The following is a 26,953-nucleotide window of genomic DNA, read 5'->3' as shown; positions in this document are numbered from 1 at the left end:
CTTCTCTATGCTCTGAATCCTGCTTGGGTGTCTCCAGGTGTTTGGGTGAGCAACAAAGCCCTAGAACCTCACCTATTGAAGGAACTGCTCCTGCTCCTCCCAACAGGAGGGAGTGGGGGGAGAACAGCCTTGCCAAGGGGCAGAAGGATGTGCCCCTCATCCCCAGATGCATGTGTCTATCCAGCTGTACATCTGTGCAGATCCTCGTCCACGGGTCTGTACGGGTCTGTACATGGATATGACATCATGTGGGGGCAGAGCTCTCCCAGAGCTAACACATCACCCTGCTGTGATAAGAAAAAACACCTCCACAGGGTGGACACCACCATGAGGACAAGATTCGGCTGTTCTTTCCCAGTCTGCTTCCACCCTCACGTCAACCATGAGGCCACAGTGGAGCAGAGCTCTTAATCACTCTGGTCCTGTCTTTACCCAGCCATGGATCTCCACACCACCACATCATGCTTCATCCTCTGCTCACCCAGCCTCAGCAGCAGAGCTTGCACTGGCACTGTGGCCACCTGAGAGTGTCAAAACAAAGTCCCCAACGCATGGCTCATTGGTGGCCGTGGTGGTCCAGAGAAAAGCAGCGAGGCAAAGAGGGAGAGAAGGAGACCTGCAAGCAGCAGTGAAGGACCCAGCATTTCGGCTAACCCATCAGGTGAATGGCTCCCAGGGCTCCTCTGCAGAAGAGCCTGCTCCACCTCCAGCTTGCCAGCCAGCAAAGAGCCCCAGAGCAACCCTCCTTGACAGCAAATCACCTTCAAACCCCATACTATGTGGAGCCGGAGCAGCCCCACACTCCTGGCACCAGCTCTGCCCCCCTTCCACCCTTCTCAGCACACCACAGGTTGGGTTTGCCTGTGAGTGCTGAAGTTGAAGACCTTTATTTCTGTAGCTCTGGAGAGCAATAAGCAGTTCAGCTCAAGCAGAAGGTGTGAAGGCCACATAAATCAAGCCCATTTGGGCGCATTTCATTTGGTCTAATTTTTTTTCTACAGTTATTCATCATGGAGCAATCCTGTGCACCCTGAACAGCAGCCTGGGAACACCACACACACACACACACACATACACTCAGACTCAGGGCCTCTCCTCCCACCCTGGAACATGCATTCGAGAGCCCAAATATCTGGGATATTAAAAAGAGAGAGGGGGGGAAGCTGTGTGGTGGGAAAAACAAGGTTTAGCTGCAGCCTGCAGCCCAGGAGAAGATCTGACCCACCCCAAACTGCAAACCCAGCTGGAAATCCCAAGAGAAAACCCTGTCTGCCCCCAGTTCTGCTCTGCTTGGTGCTGGAGTAGGGGAAAGTGATGCAGGGAATGTTAAATAGGAAAAGGAAAATGTTAGGAACTAAGCAACAATTAGCTAGGAGGAGCCAAAGCCTGTGCAGCGCTTTGGGCTCCATGGGGCTGTGTGCCTCTCAAGATGCACAATCACCATGCCCGAGCTCCAGTGTGGGCCAATGTCTCAGAAGCTGAATGACTCCTAGAGCCTGATCCTTGGAAATGCTGAGATTCCTTCCTGAGCCCAGCACTTCCCAGACCAGAGCCTCTATTTCCCAGTCCTCACCCTGCATTACCTTGGCTGCTTTTCACCATGAGATACGGTTCCTTTCTCTCTGTGGAGCCTCAGCAGAGATGATGCTGAGCTGCTACATCCAAGCCCTGTTCTCCAGAGGCTGGCAGATGTATTGCTGGGAGGGTTTCCCCTCTCTCTACAGCCAGCTCATGATTATGGGTCACTCTGGACCAGTATTGCTTCTCTTTTTGCTGGTAGAACTTGGATCCTCACCAGGAAGCACTGCACAGTGCCTGCAGCTGAGCAGTGGGCATGAATCGTGTGTGCTCCTGCAGACCTCATGGTCCTTCTGGCCAGACAGGAACGTCCCAGCCAGGTGTGTGGAGCCCTGGAAGCACAAAGACACCACCTTGCTGAAACTGAATGAGGATCCACAGAAATAATCTGGGCATGCTGGACATCATGTCCCATGGGACTCTCTGAAATGCAAGAGGAGGGAAGCCCTGGCACCTGCAAGATGCTAAATGAGTCAGAATCAAAGGGCTTTGTTACCAGCACTGACACTGACATATTTTTCTTAAACATATATATATATATATATATATAATAAATCTCTTTCTTCTTGTGCTTTTAGAAAACAATTTATCTCTAATTCTCCTGCTGCTTTGTCCCCAGCTCGAGCCAAAATAGGTCACCAGGGGCAACTCACGTTCCCATTACCTTCCATGGCTCATCTGCCCTGGGCCCACCTGCCAGCACTTGCTCCTGGTCACTCTGTGGTCCTTGCTGCTGGGCTTGTGCAGCATGCCAGACACGCCATCATGCTGCACCCCACAAGACCAACTCATCCCCTTCCCTGAGCTCCCATGTCCTGGGGGGCTGTGGGACCCTGACTCTGATCCAGGTAGGATCAGCCTTTCCCAACATGGAATCATGGCACACTTTGCTGAGTGATGTTCTGGCACTGGCAGCAGACAGGACCAACACTGAGATGGGCACCTGTAGGAGGGAACATGGGCATCTCCTTCTGGGGTCTGCATTTCCTCCTGAAACTCTGCCCCCCTCCTCCTGCAACTGATTCCCCACCAGTCAAAGCATCAAATGGGGCTTATCAGGTGGGACATTACTTGTGTTTGCTTATGTGATGGACAGGGCCCAGGGCCTGCTTGCCCTGTTGAGGCCACACATGCCAGGCAAGCCTGCAGACATCAGTCATCACCATCCTCACCAAAAAACCCACTCTACTTCCACCACACCCCACCTTGGGAGAATTTATAGACTCATGGAACCATAGAATTGTTTGGGTTGGAAAAGCTCTCTAAGATCATGCAGACCAGCCATCAACCCAACACCTCCATGGCCACTAAACCATGTCCCCAAGTGCCATGGCCACAGGTTTCTTGAACACCTCCAGGGATGGTGACTCCACCACCTCCCTGGGCAGCCTGTTCCAGTGCCTCACCACTCCTGCAGGAAACAAATTGTTCCTCATCTCCAATCTAATTCCTACAGGCTTCCAACTGGGATCATCATGCATTTAACCCACTGGCACCAGAGAGCTTTGAGAAACACAACATGAGGCAAGGGGAGGACACGGAGGGGACAAGATCATCAAGACCAGAAGGAGATTCTGCTGCTGGCAGTGCAGCCCCACTGAGATGCATTTAGAGGAAAGGGAAAGGGGGGAGAAGAGGAGAGAGGGAGCACTGGGGGAGGGGGAGACAGTGAGCTGGGTTTGGGTTTTCTGCTGTTCAACCCTCAAAGACCTGAAGAAGAAACAGAACATCCACAGACTGCTAAAAAAAACAATGCTCTTTTCTGAGAAAGTGCAGTTAGGAGAGAGGCAGAAGCTCTGCCAGCAGTCTCTATTGCTATATATATACACATATATATACACTCAGATATATACACACATATATATATATGCACACAGAGATCTACACCTGCTGCAGGGTCACTGCCACGGCACAGCTCGGCCCTTGCAGCCCTGCTTGTCCCTCCCAGGGCGGTTGGACAAGGTGACCTTGGAAGGTCCCTTCCAACCTGATGCAATCTGTGAATGAGAAGGCAGAAGGCATAGAGGCCACCAAGCCCAGGCCACTGCCAGCTCATGGTCCCACCAGCAGCAGCAGCAGCAGCAGCCGGAGGTGAACAGATCTGGTTGTGCCCTTAAGGTATTGAGCTCGTGTAAGACTTGGAGTCGACAGCGAGAAGCATTTGTCGTTGTGCTTCCACCACGGGGAGGAAAGGTCCCTAACTACAGCTAGAAATGTTGAGGTGAAGTAGGCAGCACGACAGACACGGGCCTGGCCTGGCTTTGTGACCTAACAAACAATTATTTGGGGGAATTATTGGCATTTCCCTTAGGATCTCTCTCTAAGGGCAGGGGGGTCGTGTGCTCTGCCCACCCTCAGCCTATAGGTGGTACTTCCGCAGCAGTTCGGATTGCCAGGGATGCTTCCTCTCCGGAAACCTGTCTGGGATTTTGATTTTGAGGAAATCCTGGATACACTTCTCCAGCTCCTCCTCAATGGAGAGCTTCTCCTTCACTGCCTTTTTCTTGCTGGAGTTGGACTCCCTGGAGCCGGAGGTGAGAGTCCGCAGCAGGTCGCTCTTCCTGCGGATCTCTGACTGCTGCAGCAGCTGCACTGGGCCCTTCTTGGCCGGGCGGTCCAGAGTCTGGATGTTGGGCTGGCGGGTGACAGGGCCACAGATGACGGTCTCCTGGGGGGAGCTGGCCTCAGACTGGCTGTCACAGCTGGAGGTGGACAGCTCGTTGCAGGAGGTGCCGCTCTCCCCCTCCTTGTCGCCTTTGCCATTCTTGCAGCAGCAGTCGCAGTGGGAGGAGGACCATCGCGAGGGTTCACCTGCAAGAGGAACACAGCACCCCGGGGTTACCTACAGCTCTGAGCCCCCACCAGCACCCCGAGGCACTGCTCACCCCCTGAGGGCTTGCTGCTGCCTGAGAGACTCCCAGGAGCAGGCAGGAACACAGCAGCCTTACACCATGTGTGACACCAAGACGGGAACCCCAGGCCCTAGGAGCCATGCTTTCCTGTGGCATGAAGCTAAGCACAACACAATGAGATGTTCCTCATGGTGAAACAGTGTTCAGAGAACACTGTTCTCATGGCTCAGAAAAATCAAAGGAATGTGGAATAGTTTAGGTTGGAGAAGACCTTTCAGATCATCAAGTCCAACCCCTGACCCAGCACTGCCAGGTCACCACCGAGCCAGGTCCCTCAGCACCACATCTCCAGCTCTGAAACCCCTCCAGGGATGGGGACTCCACCCCTGCCCTGGGCAGCCTGGGCCAAGGCTTGACAACCCTCAAGGGAAAGAAATTGTCCCTCAGGTCCAACCTAAACAACAAAGTCCATGTTTTCCATGCCTAAGCTGTGAATCTGTGAGCCTCTCTGGGCAGCCTGCTGCAGGGCTTCAACACACGCACAGCAAAGAGGTTTCTCCACAAATGGCCGTGCCCAAACCAGGGGCTTTTGGGGAACATGGTCCTTCATTTGCATTCCCAACTGGGGATGAGAGCCCCTGAGTTACTGAATTGATTTCCTGACTCATGCAGTATGTGGTTGGATTCTTTGTGCTTCAGCTGGAGCCCTGCCCAGAGGCAGCAACCCATGAGAAAGAGCAGAGCTGGCACCAGGAGCAACTGTTCCCTGCCCAAACCACTGCCATAATCATGGATTTAAATGTCACTTGGAAGCATCCATCTTCCCACTAAAACATAATTCTCACTGCCAGCTCAGGCAGATTGGGAACATTATCCAGAGCAAGAAATGTCTAATTTAGCTTTGCAGCTTTGGACCAGATACAGAGTCGCTGCTCTGACCCAGGGCAGGGAACCAGGGACCTGGAGCCAGGATGGAACTCTGGCATTTCTGGCAGTGGCACAGGGGCAAGAGCTCAGAGCAGGGAATGAGGATGAGGAGCAATTGGGTGAGAGCAGGGAATGTTCTTCTGGCTGGCAGCAGGGCAGCTGCTGCTCTTCCGTGCCTTGTTTCCTCCGCACTCTCTGGGGTGAGTCCTTCTCTTCTCACCTGCAGATCAGTTCCTTTCCCCAGTGGATGCTGACAGAGGAAATACATCTGTCGAGACTCACTACTGCCAGCAGCTCTTTCCCACTGCTTGCCACCTCTAGTCCCCAGGCTCCTGGTGAACAGCACTAGGGATGCTCACCTGCTCCTGCACCACGACCATGAGCTCCCACTGCCTCTGCTGCTCCTCTACCACAACGGATGTGGAAAATGGTGACAAATGCTCTGGGAGGGAGAAGGTTCCTGGCCAGGTCAGTTTCCATCAGCATGCTGTGCGACCTCCTTCTCCATCCCAGCTTTGCTCTGAGTGTGGCAGGTTTCTCAGCAAATTCCTGGAGACATTTAGCCAATGCCCCTCCACATCCCATAGCAAAGGGCTGAGCTTGTCCAGCCGAGGAACACATCTCCAGCATGTGCCACAAGTCCCCCAAACAGCCTGGACACCAAGTATCAGGCACTGAACATCATCAGACACCAAATATCAAACCCCAAACATCATCAGATACAAAATACCATCAGACACCAAATATCAGACATCAGAGCAGACACTGAGGTGCCCCTGGCCACTGCTGCCAGCACCTAACAGAGCTGTGCAAACCTGAGCTCATGTTCAGCCCACGCTCAGCTCACAGATGCCTCCTCACCCCTGTGGGGAAGATGAAGGGATCCAGCTCCCTGTACCCCCTGTGGAGTGGCCAGACCCTGGTCAGGGATGGCTGCAAGGTCATGAGGAACCACCAGCTGTCATCAGGAACATCTAGGGTATATACTTCATTACCACAAACCAAGCCTTTTGTAAGTCAATTAGGACCTAATAGATGCTAATTTCACTTAATGAATATTCACCAATGCTGGGCACAGGGTGAGCTGGGAGGCAGAAATTCATCCATTGCTGAGGCAGAACTGCAAAAAGCAGCTGAGGTTTGGGTGCTGGCAACACCTATGGGGTTTGGAGAGGTTCAGAGAGCTGGGCTATGCTGGGACTGGGTTGGCAGGAGAACTGGGATCCAGCACTGGGTGCTCTGAATGTGCTGGGCATGGCTGCAGTGGGTGGGCAAAGATCTCCAAATTCACAGAGTCACAGATTGCATTGGGTTGGAAGAGACCCTCAAAGGTCATCTTGTCCAACCCCCCTGCAATCAGCAGGGATGCCTCCAACTGGAGCAGGCTGCCCAGGGCCACATCAAATCTTGAGTGTCTCCAGGGATGTAGCCTCACCCACATCTCTGGGCAACCTGTTCCAGTGTTTCACCACTTTCATTGTTAAGAACTTGCTGCTAATGTCCAACCTGAATCTACCCTGTTCCAGTTTCGAACCATTGCCCTGGGAAAGGCAAGAGCCTGGCCCAGCAGCTCCTGCAGCAGCAGGGACAGTACAAATCAACCAGCTCCTATTTGCAAGCTGAACATCTGCTGCTCTCTGCAGAGAATGGGAAGAAGAAGGCATTTCTTTTTGATAAATACATCATCCTATCTCTACAGGCCCTTGTAAAAAGTCCCTCCCCACCTTTCTTGTAGCCCCCTTCAGATCCCCACGAGCCCACAAGATGCATGTCCCCTGTGCACCCTGTACTGATGGCTTCCATGGTGAATAAACTGGATGATCTTTAAGGTCACTTCCAGCCCAAACCATTCCATGATTTGCACAGCTCCCAGCAGCATAGATGTACTCAGTCCCACTGCTACACGGGGCACAGGGCTTCTCACCCCAGTTTTGAGTGCTCTCAGGGTGACAGACAGAATGACAGAGGGAAGAAACAAGGATATTTAAGTTCTTCACAGAGAGAGTTGTTTGCCATTGGAATGTGCTGCCCAGGGGTGGTGGAGTCACCATCCCTGGAGGTGTTCAAGAGGGGATTGGACGTGGCACTTGGTGCCACAGTCTAGTAGTCATGAGGTGTTGGGTGACAGGTTGGACTTGGTGATCTTTGAGGTCTTTTCCAACCTTGTTGATTCTATGATTCTATGATTTCTCTTTGTTTCACAGTGAGAGGGAAGCATCTGCAGCAGCACCAACCCACACAGGACCTACGGCTGAGCCAGGACGGGTGCTGAGCCCCAGCGAGTGGCTCCCATGCCAGCAGCAACCCAACATCATGCTAATGTAACCACAGAATTCATTAATTAATGTCTAAATGCTTTGAGATTCTTAGATAAAAGGGGCTAATTAATTCTGGCCTGGCTTTCCTGCTTTTCTCCCTGATCTCAGCACATTTCTCTCCCAGTGCCCTAATTATAATTATTATTATTAGAAGCTTCTGAAGAAGCAGCAAAGCCTCTGATGTATAATTGACACACAAACCATCAGACAGCCAGACTTTCTCTTCCCCTCTCCCACTTTCCCAGCAGACACATTCCAAGGGAATGGGAAATCCCTGTGAGGAGGAATCGACGGTGTGCAGAACACCAGGGAGAAGTTAGGATGTGAAACCAAATTAGCACAGGAACCTCAAAGCCAAGCCAGCAAGAGCTTTTATTGTGAGGAGTGGCACACAGACCCCAGCCCCAGCTGAGTCCCTCTCAGCTAGGCTTTGGATTTTGTAGAGCTAAGGTGGGGATAAACAGCCCACAAGTCCTATTTTACATTCCTTTATCCTTGTCCCCATGACTTGATCCTCTCAACAGTCCTCAGGTTTTGCTGTTCCTTCCACACTTCATCTCTTCTGCTGTGGCCAGCTGCAGCAACTCACCCCCACTTGATAAGAAATGAACAACACTGCCAAGGGAGGTGACAACAGGGTGGCCACCACCTTGAGCCAGGAAGCCTCCATGGCCACCCCTTGGCCAGCCCCCCATCTCCTCCATCCCATGAGTGTCCCATCACCTGAGTGCTTGTGGGACTGATGCTCTCACAGAATCATGTTGGTTGGAAGAGACCTTTAAGGTCATTGAGTCCAACCACTAACCCAGCACTGCCAGGCTACCACTAAACCAGGTCCCTCAGCATCACATCTCCATGGCTTTGAAACCCCTCCAGGCACTGGGATACCATCACTGCCCTGGGCAGCTTGTTCCAGGGCTTGACAACCCTTTTGGGTAAAAAGTTGTTCCTCATGTCCAACCTAAACCTTCCCTGGGGGAGCTTGAGGACATTTCCTCTTGTCCTGTCACTTGTTCCTTGAGAGAAGAAACCAACCCCCACCTGGCTTCAACCTCATCTCCATGCTTGCTTTTGTTTCCAGCCTTGTGAAGCAAGTGTCCTCCTTCCAAGGCAACAAAAAAATAAGTATGAAGTGTTGGAGCTTTTAAAAATCCCACACATGGCCAACCCAGCCCTGCCTGTCTGCAGGCCTGAGCTGAGGTGAGGCTGGGAGAGTGGCAGCCTGATTGAGATCACTCAGCCATGCACAGCCCTCAGCTGAGGCTTGCATCCATGCATGAATTAGAGGTGTTGTGATTGATGAGAGACCAAGGTCTAATTGGTGTTTGAATAAATACCTCCTGCCTTGGGACTCCAGCTGAATGCATCAGCAGAAAGTGCCCCTGTCTCCATAAAATCACCAAGGTAAAGCTGAGGAGCAGTGACAGATGCCAGGTGAGGAACTGGCTGTGGGATCAGCACTGGCAGCAGCGTGGACAGTCCCTGGGTTTCTTTGCATTGAGGATCAAGTATCTGCAGCAGCATTTCAGCAAGCAAACAAAACCAGGGGAGGACTTGCCAGCAATGTTACTGGATTGAACTGGGCCATGTGCTCAAAGGCAGCAGGAAGGCAGGCAGTGGAGGCACCAGCTGCTGCCAGGCACAATTAGGGAGCTAAAACCACTTTTTACCCTCCTGGGTGCTGTTGTGAGCTGCTCCCTGCAGATACCTGTGCCTTCCAGTCCATTCCACTAATTTAATTTGTTGTTGTTTTGAAGTTATTTCCATTGAAATATTCTGAACTTGTGCAAAAAATGAGACCTCTTCTCCCTTGGGCTCTCTGTCTATGCTTTGGAGGTGCTGGTGGATGAGAAGCTGGACATGAGTCAGCAATGGGCACTTGCAGCCCAGAAGGCTAATGGCATCCTGGGCTGCATCAAAAGCAGTGTGGCCAGTAGATGGAGAGAGCTGATTCTGCTGCTCTGCTCTGGTGAGACCTCACCTGGAGTCCTGTGTCCAGCTATGGGACCCCCAACACAAGGAGAACATGGACCTGATGGGGTGGATCCAGAGGAGGCCACAAAGATGATCAGAGGGCTGGAGCACCTTCCCTGTAGGGACAGGATAAGGGAGTTGGGGCTGTCCATTCTGGAGAAGAGAAGGCTCCAGGGAGACCTTAGAGCTACACTTCAATATCTGAAGGGGACCTACAGGAAGGCTGGGGAGGGACTGTTTAGAAGGGCCTGTGGGGATAGGATGAGGGGCAATGGTTTGAAACTGCAGCAGGGTAGGTTAAGGTTGGACATCAGGAAGAAGTTCTTCACAATGAGGGTGGTGAGACACAGGAACAGGTTGCCCAGGGATGTTGTTGAGGCCCCATCCCTGGAGACATTCAAGATCAGACTCAATGTGGCCCTGGGCAGCCTGATCAACTAGATCACCTCCAATTGGAAGGTGTTCCTGCTGACTGCAGGGAGGGTTGGACAAGAGGACCTTTGAGGGTCTCCTCCAACCCAATGCAATTTGTTCATCAGCCAGCCCCTCTCCATCACATACAATTACCAGGAGTCTCCTCCTAGCACATTCTCCTTTTGCCAGCACTCCTCTGATCATCCCCACAACACTCAGTTCTCAGAATGAACTTCTGTAGGAGCATCAGATTTGTTTGAAAACAAAAAATCAGCTCCCCAAATGGTGGAGAAAATGCAAGACCTGGTGTTAAGAAAGCAGAAGGCAGATGAAATGAGCCAAAATATTTATCTCCAGCTCTTTCTCGAAGTAACACGTGATGAGGTTCAACTTCTGAGTGGAAGGAGAAGCACACAGTGTGAGCAGCAGCATGGTAAGGACGGAAAGTCTCCAGAGAAATGGGTCAGCCATGGTCACTGAGGGTATCAGACCATTTGTGAAAGCTGTGCTGGACCCCAAGCCTTGAGTCCTGTGTCCAGTTCTGGGCTCCTCAGTTTAGGAAAGATGTTGACTTGCTGGAACGTGTCCAGAGAAGGGCAACGAAGCTGGGGAGGGGTTTGGAGCCTATGAGGAGAGGCTGAGGGAGCTGGGGTTGTTTAGCCTGGAGAAGAGGAGGCTCTCTACAACTACCTGAAGGGAGGTTGTAGCTAGGTAGGGGTTGGCCTCTTCTCCCAGGCAACCAGCACCAGAACAAGAGGACACAGTCTCAGGCTGCACCAGGGGAGGTTTAGGCTGGAGGTTAGGAAGAAGTTCTTCACAGAAAGAGAGACTGGCCATGGGAATGAGATGCCCAGGGAGGTGGTGGAGTCACCATCACTGGAGGTGTTTAGGAGGAGACTTGATGGGGTGCTTGGTGAGTTGATTAGATAGTTAGTTGATTAGATGGTTTAGTTGATTAGATAGTGTGGGGTGATAGGTTGGACACGATGATCTCAAAGGTCTTTTCCAACCTAGTTTTTTCTATTCTATTCTATTCTATTCTATTCTATTCTATTCTATTCTATTCTATTCTATTCTATTCTAATTCTATTCTACAGACTCCTTCCACTTCAGAACAGAAGGGAAACCTCTTCCATGGTCGCTTTCTTCTTTTGGACATCACTTGGCTGTGCAATAAACATTTTTAACTCTACCTGGAGTCCTTGTGCCCTAGCCTGGAGACACAAGCTCCAGGTGAGCTACTCAGAGCTTGTCTTAACCACAAAACAGATCCTGGGAGAACCCTTCAGCTTCAGGCATTGCCCACCTCATAAGCAGACAGCAGTGGTGGCTGCCTCTGCTGCAGGAGCAGCTGGGCCTGGCCAGCACATCAGCATCCTGCTAGGGGAATGTGGTGGCCACAGTGCTCTACATCCTCTGAGCAGCAGGATGTGTGGTGAATCATACAACTGTTTTGGCTGGAAAAGCCCTCTAAGGCCATCAAGTCCAACCATGAACCCAGCACCATTATGGCCATTAAACCATGTCCCCAAGTGCCATGCCCACACTGTGATGCCAACCCTGGACCAGTCTAGGGCAAAGTCCCCAACCCTGGAACCAAGGAGCAATGGGCACAAGCTGGAACCTAGGAGGTTCTACCTGACCAGGAGGAGAAACATCTTTGCTGAGAGGGTGCTAGAATAATTGAACTGTATCTGCTGCAGAGGCAGAAGGAAACCAGGAATCAGGCTCCTGGTTCTCCTTTGTTCCCTAGGATTTCTTTGCCCCAGTGTGATTTGTGGGGGGGTAAAGGGGAGCACACAAATTCCTCTGCATTATGTTCAGAGTAATGACAAGTCTTAAAATAGCTCTCAATTAGGAATAGATTGCAATTAATTGGAACAACACAGGCTGACATGACAGCTTCATATCTCCAGAGCTTTTCTGGAGTTCATGAGTTCTAATTTTGTTGCTGCAAGAGTGGTCAGGCATTGGAACAGGCTGCCCAGGGAGGTGGTGGAGTCCCCATCCCTGGAGGTGTTCAAGAAATGTGGACATGGCATTTGGGGACATGGTTTTAATGGCCATGGTGGTGTTGGGTTGAGGGTTGGACTCAATGATCTCAAGAGGGCTTTTCCAACTGAAGCAATTCTCTGATCCTATGTGGAGTGTGGTGTGTGGGAGGTGGGTGATGGTGGTTCATTGCATGCCCCAAGCCCATCCTGCTGCTCAGCCTCATGCTGCCCAGTCCTGCTCCCACCAGTGAGGTTCAGCTGCCTGGAGGCAAACTCTGGGGCTCTGAGGAGCAGCAGGACATGAAGGCTGCTGGCTGGGGGAGCAGCCCTGCAAGGCTGCTGTTTGTTAATGATTTGGAGAACGACAAAGGCAGCTGCTGCCAGAAGAGAGCAGGGATGTCCAAACCCTCAGCCAGGGCCTGGATGCTGCCTCTGGGACCACTGGGCATCCCTTCCTGCAGGGGCAGACCCTGGGTTTTGTGACATATGTGGTTAGGCCACACCTTGAGTCCTGTGTCCAGTTCTAGGCCCCTCACTTTAGGAAGGATGTTGACTTGCTGGAAGGTGTCCAGAGAAGGACAATGAAGTTGGTGAGGGGTTTGGAACACAAGCCCTATGAGGAGAGACTGAGGGAGCTGGGGTTGCTTAGCCTGGAGAAGAGGAGGCTCAGGGGTGACCTTATTGCTCTCTACAACTACCTGAAGGGAGGTTGCAGACAAGTGGAGGCTGGGCTCTTCTCCCAGGTGGCCAGCACCAGAACAAGAGGACCCAGGGGAAGTTTAGGCTGGAGGTTAGGAAGAAATTCTTCATAGAGAGAGTGATTGCTCATTGGAATGTGCTGCCTGGGGAGGTGGTGGAGTCACCATCACTGGAGGTGTTCAGCAGGAGACTTGATGGGGTGCTTGGTGCCATGGTTTAGTTGATTAGGTGGTGTTGGATGATAGGTTGGACTTGATGATCTTGAAGGTCTTTTCCAACCTGGTCTGGTCTATTCTATTCTATTCTATTCTATTCTATTCTATTCTATTCTATTCAAGGCACTCCAGAAGTTTTCCTTTTTCTCCCCGTCTCAGCCTCACAAAGCAGCCTCCTCCTGCTCTGCAGAGATAAATTTGGGTTCTGTGAGGAGCATCCCCAGCAACAGTAGGCTTTGCCTTAAATCCTGGGATCTCGCTCTTGACGTTGCTGTGGCTTAACTTGGTTTATTTTCTATCCTCTGAGTGGTGAATTGAACTTTAGGAAATGAAGAGGTTGGTTTATCACTTTGAGCATCCAGAGCAAAGCACTTGGGTATCAAATAAACCCTTGCAGTGGGAGCCCCTCCAGATGCTGCTTTAAAATCAAAATAATCCAATCCAGCAGTTTATTTCAAGTGTTTTCAGCACCAGCTTCCAGGCCAATTAAGCTACCCGTGCCTGGCCACTCTTAAATGCTCTGAGATCACAAGGTTTGCTCTTCTGTGAAGCCAAGGGACTGGAAAGGGGTGAGGGGAGCGCTGAGCCATGGCAGCAGCCTGGCAGGGACAGCAGCTCCCTGGCAGCCAGCTCGCTATGTAGGTCACTTGGAAGCTCCAGCAGGCAGAGTCTGCATGAATGAAACACACAAGGCTTGCTGGGTTTTGCAGTGAACAATGAATAAAGGTAGAAAACAACCAAAGGCCAACCTGTCTCATCACTTCTGACTTCAAGGAAGGCACTCTGCAGAAGGGGACATAGCCTTCAGACAGGTGACTGCAGAACATGAGGCAGTTAACAGCTGTGAACGTGCTTCATGGATGTAAATCCAAGTGAAAGCTGCAGTGAGGGAGGTTGAGAGTTGGAAAACTAAACAAAGCATAGCTGAGGGGTGGAGGGGTGAGCTGGAACACAGCCAGGCAGAGAATTCTCCCATTGGAAAGTGAGGAGGAGACAGGCACAAGGAGAAGCAGACTGCACCTGATTCATAGAATGGTTTGGGTTGGAAGGGGCCTCAAAGACCACCTAGTTCCAGCCTTCCTGCCGTGGACCCTCACTCTGGTTGGGACAGCTCATGGCTGAGGGACCTTAGAAGGGTGTGTAGCAGTAGCACAAGGGGTGATGGTTTGAAACTAGAGCAGGGTGGATGTAGATTGGACATTAGGAGGAACTTCTCTACTCTGAGGGTGCTGGAACACTGGAACAAGTTGCCCAGGAAGGTATTGGAAGCCCCATCCCTGGAAACATCCAAGGCCAGGCTTGGTGGGGCTCTGCACAACCTGCTCTAGATGCAGATGTTGGACCAGATGACCTCTAAAGGTCCCTTCCAACCCAGTGCATTCCATGATTAATGGTGGGCAGTGCGTGCCCAGTGGGGCTGGGGTGGGGACAGTGGGCAGAGAGGACCCCAAGACCCTTGCAGCCCATGGGATGGGGCAGGGAACTGCTCCACCACAACACATGCCGCTTCCAGCCAAACTCCCACTTAGTGCAGAGAGTTTGTCATCTGGAATGCTTCACAAATCCCAACCCCAGTGCAGAGCCACACTCCCACATACACACTGAGCCTTTTTATCCCTCCCTCACTGTGTACAAGGGCCATAAAACAAGCAGCAGTGTAATTTACTTCTGCTTCAAGGCCCCTTTAGGAGCCCAGATGATTTATGGAGCCTTGGTGCTCATGACCAATGGGCTCTTAATATTTAGCAGCTGTGAAAATATTGCCCAGAGGCTCTGTCCTACCCAGCCAGTTTGGGTCTACAAACACATCCCAGTAACTCTGCACACATTGCAGCTGGTCAAATATTAATCACTGAATAATTCATCTTGTGGATTTATTTTGCCTTTAAAAAAAACAACCCTAAAATAATAACAATAAATCATTCAGCACATATATATTTGTCCACTCCAGTGCAAATACATATTTATGGGATGGTTATTGGGCTAATGTATGTTTTCTGGTGTCATCAGTTTGGATTATACATCATAAGAGTCAAATCCATCCTGAGGAGGATTTGAGCTTGGATTGAAGCTGGAAGAGGGCAGATTTAGACTGGAGATTAGGAAGAAATTCTTTCCAGTGAGGGTGGGGAGACACTGGAACAGGTTGCCCAGGGAGGCTGTGGATGCCCCCTCCCTGGAGGTGACCAAGGCCAGGGTGGAGGTGTTTAGGACGAGACTTGATAGGGTGCTTGGTGCCATGGTTTAGTTGATTAGGTGGTGTTGGATGATAGGTTGGACTCAATGATCTTGAAGGTCTCTTCCAACCTGGTCTGGTCTGGTCTGGTCTATTCTATCCTATCCTATCCTATCCTATCCTATCCTATCCTGTCCTGTCCTGTCCTGTCCTATCCGATCCTATCCTATCCCACCCTACCCTACCCTACCCTACCCTACCCTACCCTACCCTACCCTACCCTACCCTACCCTACCCTACCCTACCCTATCCCATCCCTATTCTATTCTGCAACCTGGGCTAGTGGAAGGTGTTCCTGCCCATGCCAGGGGGGTTGGAACTAGATGATCTTTGAGGTCCCTTTCAACCCAAACCATTCTCTGATTCTGTGGTATCCACAGGCTTGTGCTTGGAGCTTGCTGCTGCTTGCATCAGGGAGTTCTGGAAATGAGTGGCTGCAGCCTCTTTAAATATTGATGGTTTTGCTGGAACAGTTATGAAAGCACTGGAGAGAGCACTGGGGCTGATGAAAAAAAACCCCAGCATGTGAAGCAGAGCCAGTGGGAATCCCAGCTCTGTGGTGCTGGCACCAGCTTCCCACACACACACCCAGCACCCTCCTGCTCTGCACCTACAGAAATACTCCCAGCTCCTCCATCCCTGCACCAGCACACATCCAAAAGAGTGAGGGAGAAATTTCTTTGCTGTGAGGAGGAAATGTCTTTTGTGTGAGGGTGCCTCTGCCTGGAGCAGGCTGCCCAGAGAGGTTGTGGAGTTTCCTTCTCTGGAGAGCTTCCAAACCCACCTGGTCACTGTGATGCTGGCCAAGCTGCTGTGGGTGCCTCTGCTTGAGCAGGGGGGTTGGACTCAATCTCCAGAGGGGACTCAATCTCCACCATTCTGGGATTCTGGGATTCCCTGATCTTGGTGGTGGATGAAGGAGAAGCCACACGATACAGGCAGCCATCAGGCTCCTGGGAAGAGCAAAGCCAGCTCAGAGCTGCGCTGGCTGGTGAGGCTGTGAGAGCCCACAGCACGTCTGGAGTGTCACGGAGACAAGCCCAAAGGGACCAATCTTCAGTCTTCTGCTGCAAGCAGCTTGTGCAGGCAGCTAAAAGCAGATCCCAGCCGTATGCCTGCCCTGACAGGCACGTGCTGCCATGCCAGCCTGGCAGCACTCACCCAGCTGCCTCTTAGGGAAAGGAAATTAGCATGGAAAGCAAGTCCTCAGCCAGGGCTGGGCTTCCTCCTCCTCCTCCTTGAACCCCAGCTCTGCCCCACTCCCTTACAGTGAGGAACTGTGCAGTCATGCTCCATAACGGCTCAACACGCACACGAGAGGAAGAGGCAGCGGCACTGGCGTTGCCTGCTTAACCTCAGCCAGGAGCTGAGCTCAGAGCACCACAAGCAGATTCACAGATTGCACTGGGTTAGAAAGGACCCTCAAAGATCCTCTTGTCCAACCCTGCTGCAGTCAGCAGGGACACCTCCAACCAGAGCAGGCTGTCCAGGGCCACATCAAGTCACATCTTGAATGGCTCCAGGGATGGGGCCTCAACCACATCCCTAAGCAACTTGTTCCAGCATCTCACCACCCTCATTGTGAAGAGCTTCTTGATTGTCTACAGGGACTGGACCTCCACCACCTCACTGGGCAACCTGTTGCAGTGTCTCACCACCCTCATTGTAAAGATCTTCCTCCAAATGTCCAACCTAAATGTCCCCTGCTCCAGTTTCAAACCACTGTCCCTCATCCTATCCCTACAAGCCCTTCTAAACAGTCCTACTAAACAGCACCCTGTTAACAAACCAGCCCTGGTTCAGCACCTTACTCAGCCCTCTCCCAGTCCATTGTTAATAAAGGGTTGAATTGTAAAGTCCAGGTCATGCACTATCACCAGGGGGTGTGGAAGTGGGTCAGGTCCTCCAGCAGAAGGAATGGCTGAAGAGCTTGGCTGGCAGGATGAGCAAGTCACTTACTCTGCTTGCTCTGCACCACTGAGGAGCACCAGCACCACCAGAATCCTGTCACTCACAGCCTGTGTACACAGTCATTCAGTGACCCTAAAGCAGGACCCTGTACAACCACAGCAAGTCCACTAATGAGCACACACCGGGATGACACCGATCCAGCAGCCGAAGCCTGGGGTTCCTGGGGCCCACCTCAGCTCTTTGTGTCATTGCTGCATCTGCCCACCCAGCTCAGTACCAGGGTTTGTGCAGGAAACAAAAAGCTCTGTCCAAAGCTCTGACCAAGGCCTTGCAACAGGACTGGCACAGCAACACCTGCTTGCCCTTCAACCCGTGTCCCTGCCCACAAGCCAAGGGCAGATCCAGCAGCCATCCAAGTACAGAAGTATCTCTGAGCTTTGTGCCTGCTCCAAGCCAACCAGCACTGCACTCTGGATCAATCCCCTGTCTGAATCCTGATGTCTTCCCTAAGGACAATCAAGTTTTAAGGCACTCCTAGCCAAAAGGCAACATACAAACTAATCAAAGCAAGGTGATTAGTGACGTTAGGGCCACCAGGCTCAGTTGTTGCAGCAGAGCTGCTCTCCCTGTGGTGCACAGCAGCCTGCACTAGGAGGGACCAGTTTCTTTGGAGCCTGATACTTCATCCTCCACCCTCTCTGTGCTGCTGCCAGGCACTGCCCATCACAGTGGGTGAGGAAGGAACCTGCAGCTCACACCAGGTCCCCAGAGTTCCACGCTCCAGCACAGCCCCAGTTTGCAGCCAGCAATAGCCCTGCCCAGTGCAAGCAGGCACCTGCCCTGCACTTCATCTGCAACCACCCTGAGCTGCTTCCCATGGCCCTGAGAAGCACCCAGGAGTATTTATTTCACTGGTTTTCATTTCTCCATCATGAGCTGGTTGGCAACATTGAGATTCTCACCTGGAACAAGATTTTTCTCTCTCAGGCTGATTCTACAAGGATCAAACATGCCCTTAAAGTCACCCCAATGACTCTTCAGAAGACAACTAACTTGTCAAGGCAATGATGTCACTCTGCAGCAGTGGGAGGACTCAGCCACACTCAAAACAGAGGGCTCAGAGAAGAGATCCCTCATCAGCGACAGAAAGTCCCCTGGAAGCAGATCCCAGCTCCCAGCCAGTAGGTCTGAGCTGCTTTGAAATTGAAATCAGTTGTGATCTGAGCCTGAGCATCAGCCCATCTCCAGGAGCTGCCTCCTGCTTCTGCAGGCACCACACACAGCTTCAGCAGGACCTTCCTCTGCCCACCTCTGACATACCCAGGGAGCAGGAGCTGGGCTTGGAGCTGGACCTTCCTCTGCCCACCTCTGACATACCCAGGCAGCAGGAGCTGGGCTTGGAGCTGCTGAGAGAGAAGCTTAAATTCCTAGTAAAGTGTGAGAGATTTTCCAGCTCCCATCAGGGCAATGAGCCTGAGGTTCTTGCAGGAAAATATCAACTTAATTGTCAAACATCTGGGAAATTCCGTGAAGCGATTTATCATGCAGCTGATGAAGCTGCAATTTAACTTCAAAGCCCTAACCAGCAGTGGAGAAAGCCTCCTGTGCTCAAATTAACTATAAAATATTTGACACTGAGAATGATTGTAACAGCAATGAGCCTTGTTCTCCAATTAGCCTGATGCAACAGATCCCAGCACGGGCGAGCATCCCAGCCGGACTCACTGGGATGGCCACGGTGGGGTCAAGGTATCACAGAATCAAACAATGGTTGGGGTTGGAAGGGACCTTAAAGAACACCCAGTTCCAATCTCCCTGACATGGGTAGGGACACCTTCCACTGGGCCAGATTGCTCAGACCTGGCCTTGAACACCTCCTGGGAGGGGGCAACCTACCTGGGCAAGCTGTTCCAGTGTCCCCACCTTCACTGGAGAGAATTTCTTCCTAATCTTCAGTCTAAGTCTTCCCTCCTTCAGCTAAAGCCGTTCCCTCTTGTCCTATCACTTGTAAAAAGTCCCTCCCCAGCTCTCCTGTAGTCCTCTTCAGGTACTGGAAGGCCACCAGAAGGTCTCCTGGAGCCTTTTCTTCTCCAAGCTGAACAACCCCTGCTCTTGCAGCCTGTTCCCATAGGGGAGGTGCTCCAGTCCATGGTGCAGTCACCACGTTCTGCCTGATGGCCACTAAATATCCCACCTGTCCATGGACACACTGAACATGGCCTGCCATAGAGTAAAGGGGAGTCCAGATGGACCAACTCCATCCTGCTCCACACCTCAGCTGTGTCTCACCTCTGCACATATTATCCTTGGTGCAGAGACCCAAACACAGGTGGACATCTGGCAGGCCACCTCTGTGCCTCACCTCTGGGGCTCCTGGCAGCAGGAGGATCTTGCAAAGATTCAGATCCCACAGGAGATGTTCCATGGAGCTGTTCTGTTATGCTGCCCCAGCCTGCAGTCCCCAGCATGACCCCTCCTGCCCACAGGAACCACAGGGGCAGGAGAGCAACCACTGCTGTTACAACCTGGTGGCTAAGATCCCTATTGATCCCCTTAGCAGCAAGAGGAAAAATCTGCTGGTTTCTGTTTTTAGGGGCTGCTGGCAGCCTCCAGGTCTGCTGAAGAGCCCAGCAGTTCCACACAGGATGTGTGGGCAGGAGGGAAAGTGGCCCCAGCCCCATCTCATCCCTCCCAGCCAGGTGGGACCATCACACAGCCCAGGGCTGTGTACAGCCCACTGTGAGGTCCACAGACACCTGCAAGCTGACTCCTGCAGAACCTTCAGGCTTTGGCCCTGATTTCAGGGCTATAGCTGAGCTGAATGCAAACAGCAGAGGAGACACACATTTGAGTCCTCTTGTGGTGTTCCTTCACATTATCCTCAGATAATGCCCCGGGGCTGCTTTAATTCAGGCCACCAGCATCAGCCCTGAGTAATGAGAGCAGTAACAGGAGCTGCTGGGGCCATCCCACTGCTCCCACCATGTGCTGGAGATGCTTTGCTGCAGGGATTCATGCCTGGTGGCACCCTGGGAGCCATTCTGCATACATCCAACAAGGAATGGGTGAGGAGTACCAGTGCCTGGAAACAGTTTGTGTGGAAAGGGGATGAGAGGAGGTGGTAGGAGCAAGAACTATGCTGGCAGGCACTGTGTGTTCATCTTCTGAAAGGAAACAAAGCCAGCCCAGAATTGGGCAGCTCCATTAAGCACTTGCTGGAATGACAGGTTCATACATTTCAAACCAGAAGTAAATCTGGGATGAGGGAGATGAAGAGACAAGCCAGGAGAGGACCCACCAACCTGCACAGAAACCAGGAGCTGCTACAGGGCCAGGCCAGGATTTGTTTTGGCAGCTTGTTGTCACTTTGAGGGGACAGTGCTGCTCCTCAGCCTCTGCTCAGGTGGGCAGCCCCAAAGGACTCAAAAAGCCACCCCAACGCTGAGCAGGCTGGGGATCCACCCCAAAGCTCTATCAGGTTAGAGACCCATCTCCAGGTCCAGCTGCTCTTGGTGATGTTTTGTTGCTTGGGTTTTTTAATAATTCTAAAGGAATTGGTTTTCCTCCTATCAGTGGCTGCTTTTACTCAGAGCTCAGGAAGGAGGCCACAGTTAAGCACAGGGTGCTGTGCACCCACCAAACCCCAGTGACCAACAATGCACTTGGGTCCTCACCCCTCCTGTTACACAAGGGGCACAGCAAAGCCCTGGGAAGGCTAAGAGCTACACCTTGATAAATACTTTGGTAGTCATTTACACCTCAAAACATAGATGCAAGGCCTTCAGTTTAATCCTGTGCCTTCAGGCATGATAGAGTCATAGAATGGTAGGGGATGGAAGGGAGCTCTGGAGATCATCCGGTCCAGCCCCCCTGATAAGGCAGGGGCACCCACAGCAGCTTGCCCAGCATCACAATGGCCAGCTGGGTTTGGAAGCTCTCCAGAGGAGGAGACTCCACAGCCTCTCTGGGCAGCCTGCTCCAGGGCTCCAACAGCCTCACACCAAACAAGTTTCTCCTCATGCTGAGGTGGAACTTCCTATGCTCTGTTTTATATCCACTGCTCCCTGCCCTGTCACAGGGCACCTCTGAAAAGAGCCTGGCCCCTTCTTCTTGACACCTACCTGCAGATATTTATGAACTGTAAGCAGATCCCCTCTGAGGCTGCTCTTCTGCAGGCTCAGCAGCCCCAGGTCTCTCAGCCTTTCCTCATCACACGGATGTTTCAGTCCTTTCATCATCCTTGTCGCCTCCATTGGACTCTCCATTACACCCGTGTCTCTCTTGAACTGAGGAGCCCAGAATACCCCAGATGTGCTCTCACCAGGGCAGAGCAGAGGGGCAGAAGAACCTCCTTGACATGCTGGCCGCACTCCCAAAGTCTACTCTCTATTTTGAGTAAGAACTAGGAAGCAGTTTGCTTTCTGTTACAGGCATCTCCAGCTCCACTGAGGAGATGTTGGACTGACCCAGCCAGGGGATCACCTGCATTTAAGGTGCAGCCATTTCCAGGCAAGCTGGTTGGCAAAAGAGCTTTTATTTCAGCAAACCAGCAGTGATGGCAGGAATTCAAGATGTGCAGGTGCCCAGATAGAAGCTCACATCCTCCTGTTCCTAAACCTCCACGCAATTACAGCAGACAAATGACTGTCCCTCCCTCTCTGCCCAGGCTCAGAAAGGATTTATAGTTTTCCCATTCCAGGCAGCCTTTGAAAGGCATAAAAGGCTGCTGTGCAAAAGCTCCCAGTGACAATCATCCACAGTTGGGTCCTTATCAATCATTGTGTTCTCAGAAGCCTTCACCTTGGTGATTAGCAGATTGTTTCTTTGGCTCTCTCCTTGATTAACAAGAATCACAGAGAAATGATGCTGCATCCCATCATTACTTTTGAAGGCAGCTCCACAATTACAGAGTTTAATTAATATCCTTGTTCATTCCAGAGGAGCTCTGGGTTCAACTCTGCTTTTTGGCAATAAATTGTGCCCACAGCACTGGCTGAGAGCTTTGCCCTGCACCCTGGGGAAAAGCCCAAAAGATAAGGGACATTCTTCCCAGAATCCCAGCATGGTGGGGTTGGAAGGGACCTCTGGAGATCACACAGTCCAATCCCCCTGCTAAAGCAGGGGCACCCACAGCAGTTTGCCCAGCATCACAATGGCCAGGGGGCTTTGGGAAGTCTCCAGAGAAGGAGGCTCCACAACCTCTCTGGGCAGCCTGCTCCAGGGCTCCAGCACCCTCACACCAGACAAGCTTCTCTTCCTGTTCAGATGGAACCTGATGGGTTCTAATTTGTGCCTGTTGCCTCTTGTCCTGTCTCTGGGTACCACTGACAAGAGTCTGGCCCCAGCTTCTTGCCCCTCACAGGTCCTTTAGCTCTTGCTGAGCATTGAGCAGATCCCCTCTCAGGCTGCTCTTCTCCAGGCTCAACAGCCCCAGGGCTGGCAGCCTTTCCTCCTCACAGAGCTGCTCCAGGCCCCTCAGCATCTTCATAACCTCCACTGGACTCTCTCCAGTAGTTCTCTTTCTCTCTTGAACTGGGGAGCCCAGAACTGGACCCTGTACTGTACTCTTTTCCATGTCCTTACACTTCAAACCAGCTCACTTGTAGATTTTAAATGCAGAAGCCACATCAATTAAGCTGCAAGAGTCATCTTCCTCCCTTTGGAGCCAGCCCATTACTCTCCTTCAGATTGCAACCAATGGTCTCCATCTATAGGAATTTTCCCCACTCTGAGGCCTGTTGCTGCTCCTCTTCAGCCTGGAGAAGAGGAGGCTCAGGGGAGACCTTATTGCTCTCTACAACTACCTGAAGGGAGGTTGTAGCCAGGAGGGAGTTGAGCTCTTCTCCCAGGCAACCAGCACCAGAACAAGAGGACACAGTCTCAAGCTGTGCCACAGGAAGTTTAGGCTGGAGGTGAGGAGAAAGTTCTTCACAGAGAGAGTTGTTAGCCATTGGAATGGGCTGCCCAGGGAGGTGGTGAAGTCACCATCCCTGGAGGTGTTCAAGAGGGGACTGGACGTGGCACTTGGTGCCATGGTCTAGTAGTCATGAGGTGTTGGGTGACAGGTTGGACTTGGTGATCTTTGAGATCTCTTCCAACCTTATTGATTCTATGATTTTATGATTCTATGATTCACCTCAATGCTCCAGGCTGGCTGGGGCAGAGATACCAATGCACCCACCAATTCCTCTCTGGGTGCCAGGGCTGCTCCCCACAGTGCCAGCTCCTGTGGCATGCCACTGGACGTGCCACTCAGTACCACAGTCCAGAAGCCAAGAGCAGCTATTCATAGACTCACAGAATCACAAAACAGTTTGGGTTGGAACAGATATGAAAAAATAGATCTGTGCCAAGCAGGACCTAACTGATGCCCATGGAAGGATGGGCTCTGTCAGTTGAAACAGTCTGCAGAAGGACCAAAGACTCACAGAATGGTTTGGGTTGGGAGAACACCTGAAGATCATCCAGTCCTAACCCCCTGCCATGGGCAGGGACACCTCCCACCAGATCTGGTTGCTCAAGCCCCCACCTTGAACACCTCCAGGGAGGGGGCATCCACAAGCTCCCTGGGCAACCTGTTCCAGTGTCTCACCATCCTCACTGGAAACAATTTCCTTTGCTTTAATCTCTGCCCTGGTGAGATCCATGGAGCATAATTATATTTGAGCTTTAAGAAGAGTGAAGAAGGGAGGGGGGGGAAAATCCAACCCAAATGCTTTATTTTGATGTTTTTGTGTTCGCTTCTCAGCAATATGTGCTTAAAGGGAACAACAGTAATTTATCTTCCTGATGCCTGCTTTCTATGGCTGGAAAAAAAAAAAAAAACCACCAACCCACACCCCAGGAATAGCTGCTGTGCATTTGCATCTCAATTTTAGCTCCAGCAGCTCGACAAGGACTCAGCCAAACGAAGCGGCACCGCTTGCACAGAAAGCAGCCTGAGTAAATAAAACCTCCAGGGATGCTGACAGAAAGAGGCATTAAAATCAAGATCTGCTCTCTCACAATGAAAGAAAGCCAGCACTTACAGCATGATCTAAAAGTTCACTGAAGTCCTTCCATCAGCTCAAGCAAGTTCTGGATGGCACCCAGAAGGTCTGGCCACTGAGCGCGGCCCCCCTGGCTGAGCCCGCTGGGGCCAAACTCGCGCCGAGATCCTAGAGCTGCCGTGGAGGAGGAGGAGGAGAGCACGAGTCCCTGTCCCACAGTTTGGAGCAATCAGGGGTTTGGGGTTGGTTGGAAGAGCAGATGAAGCAGAGATGGGTCTGGCTGCCAGAGTTTGAATGGCCTCACAGCATCCCCACCTGCCAGCAGTGCTCCAGGGAGAGCAAAGGGGAGGCTGAAAGTACCCCTGATGGGCATCTGGGGACCAGTTAAGCTACTACCCAACCTCCAGATTCCAGTCACAGCAGAGTCTGGCCCCTTCTTCTTGCCCCTCACTCTTCAAATATTTATAGACATTAATAAAATCCCCACTCAGTCTTCTCCAGGCTCAACAGCCCCAGATCTCTCAGCCTTTCCTTATCAGGCAGATGTTCCACTGCCTTCATCATCCTCGTAGCCTCTGCTGGACACTCTCCAGTATATCCCTCTCCCTCTTGAACTGGGGAGCCCAGAACTGGACACAATACTCCAGATGTGGTATCACCAGGGCAGAGCAAGGGGCTGTGAGTGACAGGGCCAGATGAAGGCTCAGCAGTAGATGCCATCACCACAGGTTTGATTCCAGGGCACAGAAGCAACAAAGTTCCCCTTTTCCACCCACTGATCACCCTTTCCACAGAACCCCTCCAGCTCAGAGCATCCACAGAACCCAGGGATGTGGCTCTTCCAGAGAGCACCTCTGTGGCCATTCTGATCCAAGACACAAGGAAGGCAATGCTTTAGACACAAGGAAGGCAATGTTTTAGACACAAGGAAGGCAATGCTTTAGACACAGCATTTCCAGTGACAGAGCTCCAGAGAACTTTGAGCTAGAGGTGGCTGCACAAGCTCCCCTCCAGCAACAGATTGCTTCCTAACTCACAGAACACAGATGCTGTCCTTGGCACAGGACCAAGCTCTTGCACAACACAGTGCTCTCTAGAGTAGCAGCTTCTAATCCAGCAGCAATAAGGAGAAATACTACCTGGCATCCACCTGCCTCTGGTATTTCTGCAGACAGTGCCATGAAGAGGCTCAAAGCCTGGCTGCCTGGGGTCTTGGGCAACATGGTCTAGTGGGAGGTGGCCCTGTGCATGGTAGGGAGCTGGAACTAGATGGTCTTTAAAGACCCTTCCAACCCAAACCCTTCTATGATTCTGTGACAAACTGAAGGGAAAACCATCCTGCAGAGATCTCAGGCTTCTGTCCTATCAAATAATGAATTAAATAGTTCTGGGATGTCCAAATTTTCCATCACTATGGGCATCTAAGGGGGCAGTTTCTATAATGGGGTTGCCCAGTATAAATGCCACTTGAGAGGCAAAATGGTCTCAACAAGGAGGCAAAATGGAAACTCCACAACCTCTCTGGGCAGCCTGCTCCAGGGCTCCAGCACCCTCACACCAAACAGGTTTCTCCTCCTGGTCAGGTGGCACCTCCTGGGTTCCAGTTTGTGTTCATTGGCCCTTGTCTTGTCCCTGCACACCATGAGAAAAGTCTGGCCCCAGCCTCTTGCCCCTCACAGGTCCTTTAGCTCTTGCTGATCATTGATCACATCTCCTCTGGGGCTGCTCTTCTCCAGGCTCAACAGCCCCAGGGCTCGCAGCCTTTCCTCCTCACAGAGCTGCTCCAAGCCCCTCAGCATCTTCATAGCCTCCACTGGACTTTCTTCAGTAGTTCCCTGTCTCTCTTGAACTGGGGAGCCCAGAACTGGACCCAGTACTGCAGCTGTGGCCTCACCAGGGCAGAATAGATGAGTAGGAGAACCTCCTTTGACTTGCTGGTGAACCCTAAGTCCTGGCTGCCAAGACAGGTGAGCAGCAGTCTGCTTTCACAGCTGTGCTCTTCCACAGCAGCAAACCTGCTGCCTGGGCTCTGCTGGTTTTCCTCAACTGATGTCTTCTGGTGAGCCCTGAGCTACTTCAGCAGCAGCAGCGGAGCAGCATTTGGCACTCGTCCCCTTAAATCACCCTGTCAGTGTGTGCAGCTCAGCCTAGTAAAACAGGTGTGAAACACTTGTGGTGGACTTCACAGGGCCATAAAATCTGGGAGATTCAGTTAGATTTAATTGGTGACATGATATAGGCTTTGTCAGAACAGCTCCTTGCAAAACAAGCCTGGCTGTGTCCCTTGGCCACACTGTCTAACCCAGCGTGGCCCTTGCAGAAGAGACTCTGTTAGCTGAGGTTGCTGTCTCCCAGTCCACAAATTACTAACAAAAGGACCTCTCAGCAGGAAGTGAATCTTCAGACCTGGCCACAAGAGGCTTCCTAAGAAGAAGCTCAAACCCCAGCCCCCTTGCAACCCACTGCACAGGACCTGGGGCACTCCAGGTGCAGTGCCTACAGCACAGCTCTCACTTTATCCTGCCACTGCACGGTGCCAAGCAGGATCCCTCTGCAGCACAAACAACACTGCAACTGCTATACAATTATTCTGGTTAATTCCAGGAAATGTGGGGGAATTTCTGAGAGGAGAGGAAGATCCATCAGAGACCAGTGCAGGATGTGGTTTTGCCTTTGACATTGATTTCATTGAGGTTGTGCCAAGTGTAGATGGTATTACATAAGGCAAGGAATTCAGAAAGCAGGGACTTGAACATCTCTCCTGTGAAGAGAGACTGAGAGACCTCAGGCTGTTTAGTCTGGAGAAGAGCAAGGCTGAGAGGGGATCTGATCCATGTCTATTGATA

At 51.8% G+C, this 26,953-nt stretch overlaps 1 protein-coding gene across 2 annotated transcripts in view; it reads right to left on the bottom strand.

Moving 5' to 3' along the window:
• Positions 1-2,117: 2,117 nt before the first annotated feature.
• KCTD16 (potassium channel tetramerization domain containing 16) overlaps positions 2,118-26,953 on the bottom strand; it is a 58,380-nt gene continuing 33,544 nt past the window's right edge. For both annotated transcript variants that reach the window (XM_054168347.1, XM_054168346.1), the window contains exon 3: positions 2,118-4,389. In XM_054168347.1, the coding sequence (XP_054024322.1) occupies positions 3,938-4,389 (452 nt within the window). In that variant the 3' untranslated portion in view covers positions 2,118-3,937. The remainder of the gene's footprint in view (positions 4,390-26,953) is intronic.

This window comes from Dryobates pubescens, chromosome 16 (genome assembly GCF_014839835.1).
Source record: "Dryobates pubescens isolate bDryPub1 chromosome 16, bDryPub1.pri, whole genome shotgun sequence".
Taxonomy (NCBI): Eukaryota; Metazoa; Chordata; class Aves; order Piciformes; family Picidae; genus Dryobates; species Dryobates pubescens.
This window is presented reverse-complemented; position numbering and strand designations above follow the sequence as displayed.